The following is a 14,946-nucleotide window of genomic DNA, read 5'->3' as shown; positions in this document are numbered from 1 at the left end:
CGTGCGCCCACGCGACTTGCCGACGTCATCTTCAGACGCGATTAACGCTGGAGATGCTAGCTAGGCTTGGATAGGTTTAGTGGCTTGTGCCTAAAATTCAACCTCCCCCTCAGTGACTCTGCACAACTCCAGTACCACCTGTCGCCGTCCCCAATTCTGTCGACATTGGGATATATAGAGGCATACTATAGTATTTATATTGTGCTTTCCTTCGTTATAGAGATCAGACCTCGTGCTCTCGTCCAGCCACCATGTCGAACAAACCGCTGGACTCGTGGGAAGATGACCCCGCTGCCCAAGACGACAACCTATCTCGACAGGCCCAACAGAGTCTAAACTTGAATAATCAACAGCAGCAGTCATCCTTCCGTCCTGGAGCTTCGTCATTCCAGCCAAGTGCTGCCGCGTTCCAACCAGGCCAACAGTACCAGCAATACGGATACCAACAATATGGCCAGGGCTTACCGCAACAAGGGTATGGGGCCTATCAGCAACAGCCGTACGGTCAGTATAACCAAGGTTATGGCCAGGCCTATGGTCAGCAATATGGAGGCTACAATCAAAATTCTGGAGGGCCTCAGCAAGCCCAACAGCAGCAACAATGGCGTCCACAGTCTGTTGCTGAACGTCCTCAAGCTGGTGCTCCTGTCGCCGCGAAACAAACTCCTGCAGCGTCGAAACCGGCAACTACTACTCCTGCCTCTCAGCCGCCAAAGGCCAAGGTCCTGTCGATCGGTGGCGACGCTATGAAATCCAAAACTCCAAATCCATCCGCAGCCGCCACACCCACTCCACCTTCTTCGGATACTCCAGCCAGCGGTTTACGGAATGCAAATGGGCCAGCTGCAGCTACGGCCGCGTCGAAGGTTACCGCCGCGAAAGCTATTGAAAAAACAGAGAAGAAGTCCGCTGGTAGCGGCAAGACTTCACCTACACCTTCTTCCGGACGGTCTTCTCCTTCACGGGCTGCTGAGGCCAGGGCTGCAATTCGCGACGCAGACGCGGTCGTCAAAGAACAGGCAGCCGATGTCGATGAATCTACACTCAGAGAAATTTATGGTGACAAACGCGAACATGTCAACTTGATTTTCATTGGTCACGTTGACGCAGGCAAATCAACTTTGGGTGGAAGCATCTTGTATGCAACTGGTATGGTGGATGAACGGACAATGGATAAATACAAAAGGGAGGCCAAAGACGCCGGACGTGAGACGTGGTACCTTTCATGGGCTCTGGACTTGACAAATGAAGAAAGATCCAAGGGAAAAACTGTGGAGGTTGGACGGGCTTTCTTCAAGACCTCAGGCAATACTCCTGATGGCCCGGTGGAGCGCCATTATACTATTCTGGATGCTCCTGGTCATAAATCCTTCGTCCCTAACATGATTGGTGGTGCATCCCAGGCAGATGTTGGCATCCTTGTGATCTCTGCAAGAAAGGGTGAATACGAAACCGGTTTCGAGCGAGGTGGTCAGACCCGCGAGCACGCACTATTGGCTCGAAACTCCGGTGTGAAAAAGTTGATTGTTGCCGTCAACAAAATGGATGACCCAACTGTTGAATGGAGTAAAGCACGATACGATGAATGTACAACGAAGATTGGCAAGTTCCTTCAAGCCATGGGCTATACCAAATCAGATCTCCACTTCATGCCCATCTCTGCGCAGAAGACTATTGGTATTGACAAGCCCGTCCCCAAGGAGCTTGCGCCTTGGTTCGAAGGCCGTGGCCTGCTCGACTTCCTCCACAACATGAAAATGCCCGAGCGTAAAATAAACGCGCCCTTGATGATGCCCATCAGCGCAAAGTACCGGGATATGGGTACGGTTGTTGAAGGGCGAATTGAGTCTGGTGTAATAAAGAAAGGCACCACCTACATGATGATGCCCAACCACGAGGAGGTCACGGTTACTGCGTTGTACGGTGAAACGGAAGACGAGCTTCCTATGGCGACTTGCGGCGATCAAGTCCGTGTTCGGCTTCGGGGTGTTGAAGAAGAAGATGTTATGCCAGGCTTTGTTTTGTGCTCTGCCAAAAGACCAATCCACTGTGTTTCTGCTTTCGAGGCCAAAATTAGAATTCTGGATCTTAAGAGCATTCTCACGGCTGGCTTCAACTGCGTCCTCCATGTCCACGCTGCTATCGAAGAAGTGACTTTCGCTGCCCTGCTGCACAAACTTGAGAAGGATACAGGCAGGAAGAGCAAGAAGCCACCGGCATTCGCCAGCAAAGGCCAAACAATCATTGCTCGAATAGAGACTATTGGAGGGGCTGGAGCTGTTTGCGTTGAAAGATTTGAGGACTATAACCAGCTCGGTCGGTTCACGCTTCGTGATCAGGTAAAATACCCCAACTACGTGCATTTTCCAGACCCATTGTTTGAATTATCGCTGACTTGTGTTTTCTAGGGACAAACTATTGCCATTGGCATGATTACCAAGCTGATCACAAACGAGCCATCATCAGCAGCGTAAAGTAGATTCACGTTTCAAAAGGGATAGCTATTTTGTTTTTTCCTTTCGTTGGTTTTTTGGTCGGGAGGTTCCACCAGCGGACAGCTGAGGAAAGAGATGGGCGATTTTCATGAGTGGGAAATGCATTGAATGTGGTGGCACGGCACTGGAATAATGCATTTGATACCATGACATGACCAACTTCTAGACTATTTTACGATTTCCTTTTGTCAACCTTGTTCTTTATATAGGTTATCTTTAACATAAAAAAAATGGGGCCAGTGAAATACGGATACAAAATGATTTATCACAGGGGCAGCTCGCTAATCGCGCACTTTCTCAAAGTCATCAGTCATGGCTTGCATTTCTATTTCGTAACTATCCATGTAAAACTTTTCCTGAAGTATTGAACAAACAACAAATGAACACTATAAACGCCCTCGATGCTAACCGCAATTCCCAGGTAATCTAGCAGGGAAGATATGTGAATCATAAAGACCAGAGACATATATGCCAGAGAAATAAAAGGGGGGAATCCATCATCGCCTTCTCTTCGAAACGACTTTTGTAAACCCATCCTCATCAACCAAAGGCTCGGGCAAGAACTTTCCTCGCTCCCATTGCCCGTCTATTCCCCTCCTCGTTTCCTTCGGGGCCTCATATCTGGGTGTTTCAATGTTCGGGGTGTCATTATTTGATGGCGCGACTGGCACCTGCGCATCCTCCATCTCAACATCATCCGCCCAGTCCCCAACTCCACTCTCGTCGTCATCTTCATCCTCGTCCTCATCCTCATGCCCATTAACCTCCACCTTCGTAAAAGTTCCAGCACTAGCACCAGCGGCACCCCCCTTCGCCTTCCACTCGTCCCACATCCTTGTCACCCCTGTAAAGTCCCCCTTCTGCGTTTCCGTTCTGATCTCCATGATCCTGCGTCCAATATCGCCCGCACTCTCATCGTCAACGACGACATCAAACTCGTCGTTCATCACTTGTATCAGGACATCCTCAATATCTTCCGCGTCGGTCTCCGGCCGGTCAACGAAGAGTTGTGAGATAGCACCGCAGAGCCAGTCGCGTTTGTCGCTGGAAGAGGGTCCGCCCCAGGCGCTTTGCACAGCGAGGTTGAGCGCTGGCCAGGAATTGAGGATTAGGGTAATGCCTAGATCGAATTGGGCGGCGGGGTCTATATTCCCGGCTTGTTCTTGTTTCTTCTCGAGTGGCTGTTGTGTGGAGGGGTTTGCAGCCATGGTTATTAGTGGATTTGGTTGATGTTGGATATGGAAATTATTGACGGAACGTCTTTTTTCTTCTTGAGCTAAAATATTAAAATGAGCCTTATTGAGAAGATAATGGTTTCTTGTTGCTTTAGATGTGATTAAAGAGAATGTGTGTAATTTCGTTTTGGTAGATGGTGCTGAAGTACTTGCGGAGTTTGGAAAAAATATTTTGCTCTGGAAATTTAACTTTCTGGTGTTGCTGCCAAGACCGCTTATTTATCATACATAGTGGAGCATATGATCAGAAACGAGCGGCTACGGGTGATCTGGTGAACCTGGAAGGAAAAATGCAACCAAGTGGAACACAAGACTAGTAAACGTCCTACCTAATTGTTTGGGTATGAACTCATCTTAGATCGAAGAGTGTACTCCGCATATCACTCAGAAATATCTTTGGCCACTTAGAAATACGTTATTTTCCATCTAGTTTTAACAAACTAGCCCCTAGCAAGGAGAAATGATATTTTCCCTCAGCATATCGAAGACAAAGACCGGATGCTGGTCCTACAGAACAGGATTTAAAGACAGTATCTGTTGATGTCTCCAGGAGGAAGAATTCAAACTTATACGGGTGTTTTCACAATGAGACATGGATGACAGCTGTTGGTTTGTTCGACCCTTTAGCAGCTTCGAGGTTCCTGGTTGATCATCTGATTGAAAATCATTATCCCATTCATTAGGATCGAGGATGAAGAAGCGCTCAAACAAATATTTATCCGACTTCCGGGACCTAATAGTTAGAAGTGTAGATAGGCCAATAATGGCACCGAAATATATTCACCTTAGTCTTCTCACAAACAAGTTGCAGATACATCCGCCTATCACACTCCGGAGGCGACATCGATGCTCAAATTGTGGAACTTCCCAAGAAAGTGTTTTGGATATCAAATCAGTTAGTTCAACCCGAATCCATGGACTGAATGTGCCATTTCAACATCAGTCTGTGATTAGACATTTCATTGAAGACCTTCTCAAACGCAATGGGTATCAAGATCTAAGATGATATACGATTACCGTTGATAACGTTGAAAATTCTGGAGGCTCAGCCCAATGGAAGTTAGCATTGCAGAATAACCGCACAGGGAAAAAATTTGGTTCCTGATCTGAGAGGCACCCCGACGCTGTCTGTGTGGCAAAATGTCACTATAATCTTCCATTTTCCCTTGGTTATTATTATTATTATTCTTCCATTATACTCATATGCAAGCGGAGCTTATGATGAGTCCTTGCGTGATGTTAAATACAGGTCAAGTGTTGGTTATACAGGAGGAAATACAGGTGTTGAGACCACGCCAAGATAACAAGAACATAGGAAAATACAAAGGAGTGACAATTAGATACATGCGATAATAACTTCCCAGCCCAGGAACATAGAGCGATTCATTGGAGCGATTTGTACACCTCTGTATTTATTAGGAACCTGAGGTGCTTGGGTTCCGGATTTAATGTATCCCCTGCGGGTTTCGAACCCACGCGCCTTGGTTTCCCACGCCAAGGCGCTACCAGGTGGCCGCATTAACCATTCGGCCACCGGGGAATTTTCCCTTGGTAGTATTAGTGGTCCTTCTGAGCTTGCACCGGATATACTGGTATGTTTATCCAAGATAACAAATAGAGGGTGGTCGTGTTGGAGCCTCAGTGCCCGCAGCCAGGTCGACATTGTTGAGGCGCCTGTGGTCTGTCCCGTTTTGCATCAAGCGTTGACCATATCATACTTGGTGCCAGATATATGGAGCTCGCCAATTTTATTGTACAGTACATACCCATGAGGAACAACCGTGTTCCAGGCTCATACCCATATGTTCCATGAAGGTGATCCATCATTAGCCTTCATTGGGGAGGTGAGAAATTTCACACTAAATTGCCCATCGACGCCTCTTGCGGCTCGGGTATTCACGGGCAATGCACAGTTTCCACTCTTGAGAGCGCAAAGGAAACGGCAAACAGATCGCATGGTTTACAAAGGGTGGTAGTTTCGCTTTCGCTACCCGAGTGCCAGGGTTAGGAGGGCATTTCAACTTCGTCAGGAATTGGACGAAGAGACCAGGAATAGCAAACAGAGAGGGGTAACCAAAGTTTGATCCTGAATGGAGAATTACTTTGAGGAAGCGGGCCGCGGGCAAGCAAATTGGCTGCTGTGCAACTAGGGAAAAAATTAGCTTTCGCGCCGCATTGATTTCTGCTTTGTTGAATGCGCGGTGTATCGTTGCAAGCGATAGTTGGAGCATTGGTAGCTTGGAACAGCAAAAACGCCGTCTATCGCTATTCAAGAGTTTCATGTCTATCAGTACCGGCAAACATGAAAAGCCAGGAGAAAAATCCTAGGTGGATTGATGTTATTGATACTCCGTACACTGCGCAGAATTAATTTGGAAGATAATTATCAATTTTCACGTGCAAGCGGTGAGGTCAAGTTAAAGTTTGCACTGCACGCCTTTAGTTATGCCAAAAATACACTAGTTGGCCCGAAAGAGATGACATCATCGCCAGATGAATCGCTTTCTCTCCATACCATACCATACCCACAACCAACCACAAGCATTTACTTTTTCGTTTCCTGTCATTCAGCTTTATAAGATTAGTGTTAAACTCTCTTTCTAAATTTCTACGGCTAATCTGCTCCAGCGATCAACTAACCCTTTAAAAGGGATGCGGATCCGCTCGGGTTTCAAATCACCATCAGACCATCCATTCTATTCTCAATTGATACTATCGAATATCTGGCGGGCTTACACACAATGCCTTATAACGCCCTATCCGTCAGCGTCGCAGTGACACCCACTATAATCTCAACATTTCTATCCCATGTAAATCCGATCCACAAATTTCTTCACAAGGTACCTCTACTTCAAACATTGGAAGACTAAAACCAGATCTAGTATACAAATCGCAAAGCCAATCGATCGAAGCCTACGGCACGTATTTCCTACCATCAAGGTCTTCGTATCATTCGCGAATTCTTATACCACTCCTCTCTCCATACCGTTGAACAATTGCAGACTTTCACGTCCCAGTGGGTCCCTAGCCCTAGGTGGATAAAGGTAGATAGGGTTAGAATTCCCGACGACCATCTGGCATCAGCAGCAGACCTCATTATTATCCAACTGGGCTCTGAAGGGCTGTCACAGGTTGGAGGCAACAAATGGTGGAAATGGAGGGGGAAAAAGCCCTCGCTTGAAGGGGAGTGGGTAGAAATGCAGCGCGATTTTGCCGACCGGCAACGGCAAGGTGTCCGTTGCAATCGAGTGATGCTATATATACATGGGGGAGCATACTATTTTGGGAGCCTGAATTCACATCGATATCAGATACAGAGACATGCAAGGAAATTGAAAGCTAGAGTTTTGGCTCGGTAAGTCGATGCACACCTGTTATTTTATACGGTATCACACAAGCTAACCTGCGGATAGTAAGTTTGAAAGCTTCTGATAGTCATTTTGCGGATGACGGCATATATAAGCTCGTAGCATCTAACAATTCACAGCTGCCTATCGGTTGGCCCCACAATTTCCCTTCCCGTGCGCGTTGCAAGATTGCCTTGCGGCTTACCTATATCTTTTAAGCATGTATAAACCGTCGGAAATCATAATAGCCGGTGACTCTGCGGGGGCTGGGATGGCATTGTCGTCAGTGACCAATCGATATATTTACACCTCCAAACAAGGGTTCCGTAACTAACATTGCAGTTAGTATCATGGTGACTCTTCGCGATCAAAGAATGCCGTTACCTGCGGGTTCCATCCTAATATCTCCATGGGTTGACCTAACGCACTCATTCCCATCTGTGGCCGGTGACGGAGCTGGGGATTATATTCCTCCCTACGGTTTCATGCACCGTCCTTCTATATCATGGCCTCCTCCAAACTCTGACGAATTGGATGCCATTACCAAGGCGGGGGAAGCTGCCCGAGTTGATGGGAGCTTACGCACTTCAAGCCCTACCTCGAGCAGTGCCAAGGATGCTAAGGCTGCTGGACGAGGTTCCTATCGTCGGACACCGTCGGTAAACAGCAAGTCCACCTCCGTGGGAGGCCGGTCTTACGTCTCCTCAATATCTCAACCTCATGATATATTCCATAATCGAAATCGCCCCCTGGTGGTCGAAATCGATGGAGAACTCGTTGAATTGAAGGATCAGATCCATATGTACACCACAAATGAATTGCTCTCACACCCGCTTGTTTCCCCTGTCCTCCAGCCATCATTGGGCGGGTTGCCCCCAATGCTGGTCCTTACCGGGAGCGCAGAGCTCCTTCGTGATGAGCAAATTTATCTAGCCCATAAAGCTGCTGACCCAACTTACTTCCTACCAAGCGAGGAATACCTAGACCGTCACGATCCCGACCGCCGGGCTATAAATAGATATCCGCCAACGTTCGTCCAACTCCAAGTTTGGGATGGTCTTTGTCATGTTACCCCTACTCTCAGCTTCACTCGCCCTGCAAAGTATATGTTTCGATCGATAGCCCAATTCGGAGCTTGGGCGTTGGCTCGAGCCCAGAAGAGAGGCATTGATATTCCTAGCCATGAATCGGAGATTTCATCAAGTGAATCTGATAACCTGCACACATCGGCTCAGAAAAGCGCGCCACCCAGCCCATACTCAGGCTTCACTACGATTGGGAAGGCTGGCGATCCTCTTCCCCCATTCGAGGACTACATGATCCGCCAACGGGTTGATGACAAAGGTAACATATATCCCTTAGCAGCGCGATCCCATCTTCCTGCCCTACAAATGCTGCCCGAGGAAATTGGTGTCCCCAAACCAGGCCCAGTGTCAAAGTGGCTGAGAGCCAAGGAGGCATGGGATATTAAGTTTGCAAAGCAGAAATCAGCTGTGCAGCAACAAAGGCTGCAAGAGATTAAACAGGGAATTGGCGTATTTCGACATGGTGAATATCCTCCGCCAAGTTCATTGGCATCGAGAAAGGACACTTTTGTTGCCTATGAAGAGGGAGAACATAAAACGAACCGCGCTATGTGGCTATGGAGTCGCATGGCAGGAAAACATGATACGGAGGCTATAGAAAAGCCGAAAACATCAGGAGGAAAGGATATTCGTGTTAATCCGAAATCAAGTGTGCCCAAATCACTCTCTAGAAAGGTTTCGCTGCGGGAAAAATTTTTGCCACGAGTCAAACGAATACAGAGCCACTCACGTCAATCGCAAACCGTATTGGATCTTGGTCAGGCGTCCGAATCATTTCCAATGATTGAGCCTCCCCCACGTTCTGCGAAAAGAACTAGCGCACAGGTAGGTCTCGACGCGACAACTTCCGGCCTACAGCCGCCAGAAGAATTCCAGCCGGGATTTTCCGCTGGTCCTCGGTTTCTGAATCACGACCGATATGCCAGACGGCCCTCGTCCGTATACACGGATGACGCAAGTGCAAGGTCAATAAAAAAAGATGCGGAGGGCGTTATTTCTCCGCTCTTCAGCAGATCGAGGCCAGACATGGGATTTAAAACTCCACGTGAGACCCCGGATACATCTGTAATCCCTGACCCACCTGTCCCAGAGCAGAATGTCATGGAGAGCATTGGTGGTCAGTTTGACGGTGAGCGGAGTGAAATCGCATGTGCCTCTCATGGCCAGTTGCCCGTTGAGCGGGAGGCCGCGATAGGCGGCGATGTCAGCGAGGATACACATGGCGTTCAGCTATTTGGACGCAAAAAAGGGAAGTCCAGGTATGACTTTGAATTGGCTAGATAGTTTTCTGTCAACATTTGAGACGGTTACATTTCCGAGATGAAGATTTCATCACGCTTATCTCGGGAACTCAAGGAAGGCCTTAAAGCATAGTGTTAATGGACGGGTAGGGGAACCCCGGCCAGATGAGTTAACTGGCGTATTTATTTTCTATATTTCGTCTCTCTTACCTTTCCTTTTTCTTTCTTTTCTGCCATTCGTTTCTTGCATGCTTCCAAATGTTGCTGGGATTTCATGTTCTCTCTATTGCCATTCGCGAGCTATTTTATTGACCGCTATTTTCGCAGTTGAAACAGACTGTGAGCGGACGGTATCATATTCGGTTCTATTTAAGAAAGGGATATTAGCTAGCCAAAAGGGCCTCTGCAGCAGGTCTCGTTAACACTGCGTTTGAGTCATCATGCCAACATATGATGAAAAAGCATACTTATAAAAATACACGGATATCCAACCTACAAGGGGCCGGATTTTCTCATCGCCATTCCAGCCCAACCTTGCGCACAATTTGCTCGGCAACACTCATAAACGCATTTCTCCTCGTACTTCGCTCGTCGCTCTCTTCCGCCACAACAGTAGGCATGCCCCTATCCGCATCTTCACACACACGCGCATCAAGTGGAATGTCGCCCAGGAAATCTATACCAAGCCGCTCACAAGCCGCCACCACGCCCCCGTTGTTGTGCGAGTCAGAACCATGCGCATGTCCCGCCTCCAAATTATCCCCTGATGGCTGCGATGGTCCCTTCCGGGAGAATATCTTCGTCTCCTTGCCGCAATGCGGGCAAGCGAAATAGGCCATGTTCCTAACCATGCCCAGGACGGGGACGTGCAACTTTTCAAACAAACCAAATCCCCGCACTGCGTCACGTAGAGCAATATCCTGAGGCGTTGATACGATTACGGCTCCGTCTAGAATTATTTCCTGGCCAATGGTAAGCTGTACATCGCCTGTCCCTGGAGGAAGGTCGAGTATAAGGATGTCAAGAGGACCCCAGGATACGGAGTGCAAAAGCTGGTGCATTGCTTTCGTGACCATAAGGCCGCGCCACGATATGGGAGTTGTATCCATTAAGGGCGAGGTTGGATCGTCGGTGAGGTGTTTAGCGTCGGCGGGTGGAGGGGGAAGGAGATATCCCATGGACATGGATTTGAGCCCGTAATTCGTAAGGGGGACGAGACAATTATCTGAAGTTTGAAAAAGTAGTTAATTTTCATGGCTCTAGTAGATAATTCAAGGAATCATGCAAGGTTTCATACGTTCGTCCAGACGTGGTTCTCCTGAGAGATTTAGAAGGGTTGGTATGGAAGGACCAAAAATGTCTGTGTCGAGAATTCCGGCACGGATGCCTTGACGGGCCATAGCCAGTGCAAGATTCACTATAAATGTATTCAGCTAATGGTTCACTGAGAAAGCGCCGCACTCCGGTCAACGCGGGCACGGAGAACTCAAGATACTGCGCACCAGCAATTGTAGACTTCCCGACTCCGCCCTTGGCGGACGAGACTGCAACGACCTTATTGACATCCCGGATTTTCCTTTTTTCTGGGAGGCCTCGTCGACGAGGGAATGATGGAGGAGTTCCAGACCGGGGCAAGCCCTGGAATCAGCATCTTAGTTTGGTACATCGGAATCGGAAAAATAGGTAGGTAGAAATGATGAAGTATGTACCAGCGGATTGTCATGGTGAAGAGGTCGCAGTGTGGAAAAGAAGTTGCGGCGCATTTTGACTGAGAACAATTGATTCTGAATTACCTTCATGTTGGCGTTCACATCATGATAAATATGATCCCGATTCAACTCTCCCGTCTCCAATATCATCACGATGAAGCTTTCCTACCATAGGGGAAGAACGTAGGGTTAATTTACGGTGATTACACCGTGGATCCACCATTCCACCCGTGTCACGTGTCGCTGATCATAACACATGTTCCACCATTATATTCAGCAACATGTCACTGAATATTAAATGTCAAGATGGTGTTGAGATGGTGCAGAACTTTCTAACATCATCATAACACTACTCAGTAACTGTGTAATTGACAGATGCCATCATCAGAATACTACTAAGATATTATGAGACACTGTATACTGTTCTATCAGTGAAATCAATATACTATTAAGCTAGTTATCTGATCAACTATCTATCTAAAGAAATAAGATATCTCAATTGTAATACAAATATCTTGTTACTTGAGACTCATATATCAAATGATTATCATTTTTATCACTATTCTGTATTAAAATGTTATACAATGCTGTCTTTTAAACTGCCAGCAGTTTAATAATAGTGTAATTATTAGAATTCTCTTGTAAAATCAGCAGATTCAGTAGATAATTATGCATGATATAATATAGAGAAATAAGTGTAAAGAAAATTCACTTGACTTCTCTTATTTCATGAATAAATATGATTATAATTCAGTCAAGCTCTGTTCTCTGATATTAAATAATATTCTCTTTTATAAGAGAGATTCAGTAAATGCAATCTCTGATTTATATATTAATAAGTCAATAACTGATTGATTAATTAATTGATTAAATAGATATACTGAACTAAGAATGTTAACTTATTATAGAAAAGTATTGAATAATGACCTGATTTTAAAACTGAGAACTTATTTCAATCAGTATTATAGAATTCTCATAGCTTATTAAGAAATGAATGAAGTAATTCAAGCTTAAAGAGATTTATAAATTATATACTGACTTTCTCTGATATCTTACTTAATAATAGATGATTAAAAATCTTCAGAGTAATATAATCTTTTATTAACTTTAACTTAATAGAGTAGTTTAGTGAATTATTATTCTTATCTTCAGCTTCTTCATTTATTCTCAGCAGATTATTAAACAGTGCTGAATAAACTGTATATAAATCTTGAATCTTCTGTGTCAGATGTATGTCAAAGCTGTTAAAGAAATCTCTTAATATTAGTTATAAAGTTTGATGAAAGCTCTTCTATAAGAGTAGTATCTTTTTCATATCTTGATAATTTATTCACTGCATTAAATTCTTATAGTTTTAATACTTATTCTCTCTCATCAGAATATTACAGTTGTTAAATACTGTATATTCTTTAATCTGCTTAATATAATATAAATTAATATATATATTCAGCTGTTTCTTCATATATTATATAAGCTTTGCTTTTTTTATATAATCACTGATATGTGTGATGACAGTGCTCATAGTTAAAGCAGAGAATGACTGATGATTAATAATTGAACTAGTTTAAAATAACTTAAATGTTGCTACTGCTCTGACTGCTGCTTTAATAAGAAATTATAGTTATTAACAGACTCTTAGTATAATTTAATAAGTCACTTCAGAATCATTTTCTCTCAGTGATTGAGATATCAATAGACTATTACTTCTTATAATAACTGTATATATCTGAATAATAAGATTAATAGATGATTGATTTAATACTGAAAATACTACAGAAATAATCTATTTAATTACTGAACTAAGTCATTTCTCTCTGAGCTTATACTGCAAGATAAGAGATATAATGATTAAAGCTTGAGTATGTTCTTAAAGCTGATACTTCTTGAGATGAGTGATCAGTGACTGCAGATAATTTCAACTGTAAGAAAAAGAAAATATCTATAATATTTAAAAGTATTCTAGCTAATTATACAGTGATAAGACAGTACTGATTAATAATAAGTATGAAATCTCTGATATATCAGTAAACTTACTATGATATGAATCAGATGAGAAAAAAGAGATTAAATTCAAACTTAAATATATCTGAAAAAGAAATACAGTCTGTGATATTATTTCTTACTCTTAATACATTTAATCTCTATATATGAGATTTGACAGATTATTCAGTTTAGCTTAAAGATATTATATATAATAGTGAAATCAGCTGTTATTACATAGATTATAGTTCAGATTCAGTCAATTCTTATTATTAATAAAGCAGCTTCAGTATAATCTTCTTACTGTTGATTCTTTAATCTCTATATTACTATTTTACTGCAGTATATCTTCAAGAAATGCAATATAAGATGCAATCACTCTCATCTTTTTTTCATTAATATTCATTATAACTCTCTTATAATTTAATATAAATAAGTTATATGATAATACAGCAACTGTGTCAGAAAAATTGATATTATAAAGATTAAAGATTAAAATAAAAATATTATTTCACTTTAAACACTTAACAGCACTTAATACAGAAATTAAATAAAAACTCATCAAGCTTCAGTACATGTTTTGATATAAATCAAATTCATCAATAAATAATTAATATAATAGAGAAATAACTTGTATATCAGAATAAAATATGCTTTTCAAAAGATTTTATTCATATACTGTAATTTTCAACTCAGTCTGAATTAGTGAAGATTTATAATATAATTATATCTCAATAACTTCAGTTTTGATTCTCATGATCTGATGAAGAAAATACTGATCTTGACTCTTATATATCAGCAGATCAGAACCTGATTCAAATACTGTATTTATATAAATATTAAGTTAATTGAGAACTTAAATAATTGAGATATATTTCATCTCATTCTTTATTACAATTATTTTGAAGAGACTAAATAATGAATTCAAGAACAGTAATCTTTATACAGTTTGCAGAGTATAATGAACAGCTTCTTAAACTTTCAGAACTATTATATAAGATCTCATGTCTGAATATTGATAATTATATCTGATAAAATACACTCTCTTAATGTGAGATATATCATTTAATTCTGATTTGTAAAAGCATTCAAGATTTTCACACTGATACTGAATAAAATCAGAAGAAAAAATAGGTTTATTTAATGAATATTATATAAAGTCATCAGAATAATATTTAACTGAGCTTCTTCAACTGTGAGATTATTATAACTCTGTGAGATTGTTGACAATTTCTGTCATTTCTATATACATTTATTGCTGAAAAGTTGGGAATTTAAGAAGAGCAGATATCAAGAGAATCAGATTTTAAAAGTAGAGTAATCTCATAGAGAATTCAGTGAGATTTTTCTGAGCAGAACTCAGAGTTGATATTTACATTGATAATACTATTGAAATTAAGGTTTTCTTAACTGATAAAATCAGAAATTATGCTCTGTATTGCTTTTTCAGAGTTGAGAGATCTTCTGAGAGCAGACTTATCAGTGATGTATTCTTCAATAAATGCAGAATTTACATTAATGATTTATAGTTTTTTCAGAAAATATCTGACTCTTCAGCTCAGAGTCTTATTATCAGAATAAATGAATTCATTTCAAAGTTACTATGTTTATGAGATATATCAATTGCTGAATCAGAATCAATAAATTGATCAGTAATAGTAACAGCAATTGTATCAGCAGCTGGCATTTTAATATTATCAGTGACTGACTCATCAGAATTCTCTTGATCATCATTTTCAGAAATATTCTTCTCAGCAGCTGCTTTCAAAAGTCACTTAATATACTTAATATTATCAGCAGCATCCTCATTATATGACTCTGTCTTTAGAGAATGTTAGTTTTTATAATAATAGA

The 14,946-nt window shown here is 42.5% G+C and overlaps 5 protein-coding genes and 1 pseudogene across 6 annotated transcripts; 2 read left to right on the top strand and 4 right to left on the bottom strand.

Annotated features, from left to right (window-relative positions):
* The first annotated feature begins 85 nt into the window (after window positions 1-85).
* On the top strand, window positions 86-3,969 carry BDCG_03468 (eukaryotic peptide chain release factor GTP-binding subunit). Its single transcript, XM_045419075.1, has 2 exons — window positions 86-2,339; window positions 2,409-3,969. The coding sequence occupies exons 1-2, from the start codon at window positions 252-254 to the stop codon at window positions 2,472-2,474; spliced, it is 2,154 nt and encodes a 717-aa protein (XP_045275497.1). The 5' UTR covers window positions 86-251; the 3' UTR covers window positions 2,475-3,969.
* On the bottom strand, window positions 2,522-3,890 carry BDCG_03467 (pre-rRNA processing protein). Its single transcript, XM_045419074.1, has one exon. The coding sequence runs from the start codon at window positions 3,701-3,703 to the stop codon at window positions 2,993-2,995; it is 711 nt and encodes a 236-aa protein (XP_045275496.1). The 5' UTR covers window positions 3,704-3,890; the 3' UTR covers window positions 2,522-2,992.
* A 1,213-nt stretch (window positions 3,970-5,182) lies between the features above and the next one.
* On the bottom strand, window positions 5,183-5,270 carry BDCG_16753 (annotated as a pseudogene). Its single transcript has one exon. The product of its transcript is annotated as a tRNA-OTHER (tRNA).
* A 28-nt stretch (window positions 5,271-5,298) lies between these two features.
* BDCG_16752 (uncharacterized protein) lies at window positions 5,299-5,899 on the bottom strand. The gene has a single exon (XM_045425944.1). It carries the CDS (start codon window positions 5,555-5,557, stop codon window positions 5,369-5,371), a length of 189 nt encoding a protein of 62 aa, XP_045280457.1. The 5' UTR covers window positions 5,558-5,899; the 3' UTR covers window positions 5,299-5,368.
* A 321-nt stretch (window positions 5,900-6,220) lies between these two features.
* On the bottom strand, window positions 6,221-11,262 carry BDCG_03464 (ATP-binding protein; the record flags this gene model as incomplete). Its single annotated transcript, XM_045419072.1, has 6 exons — window positions 6,221-7,020; window positions 7,102-7,407; window positions 7,462-10,628; window positions 10,701-10,820; window positions 10,906-11,041; window positions 11,113-11,262. The coding sequence occupies 4 exons, from the start codon at window positions 11,260-11,262 to the stop codon at window positions 9,916-9,918; spliced, it is 1,119 nt and encodes a 372-aa protein (XP_045275494.1). The 3' UTR covers window positions 6,221-7,020; window positions 7,102-7,407; window positions 7,462-9,915.
* On the top strand, window positions 6,472-9,446 carry BDCG_03465 (lipase/esterase; the record flags this gene model as incomplete). Its single annotated transcript, XM_045419073.1, has 3 exons — window positions 6,472-6,540; window positions 6,613-7,085; window positions 7,424-9,446. 3 exons carry the CDS (start codon window positions 6,472-6,474, stop codon window positions 9,444-9,446), a joined length of 2,565 nt encoding a protein of 854 aa, XP_045275495.1.
* Window positions 11,263-14,946: the final 3,684 nt, after the last annotated feature.

This window comes from Blastomyces dermatitidis (assembly GCF_000003525.1).
Source record: "Blastomyces dermatitidis ER-3 genomic scaffold supercont1.3, whole genome shotgun sequence".
NCBI lineage: Eukaryota > Fungi > Ascomycota > Eurotiomycetes > Onygenales > Ajellomycetaceae > Blastomyces > Blastomyces dermatitidis.
The sequence above is the reverse complement of the archived record's forward strand: the minus strand, read 5'-3'. Positions and strand labels throughout refer to the sequence as shown.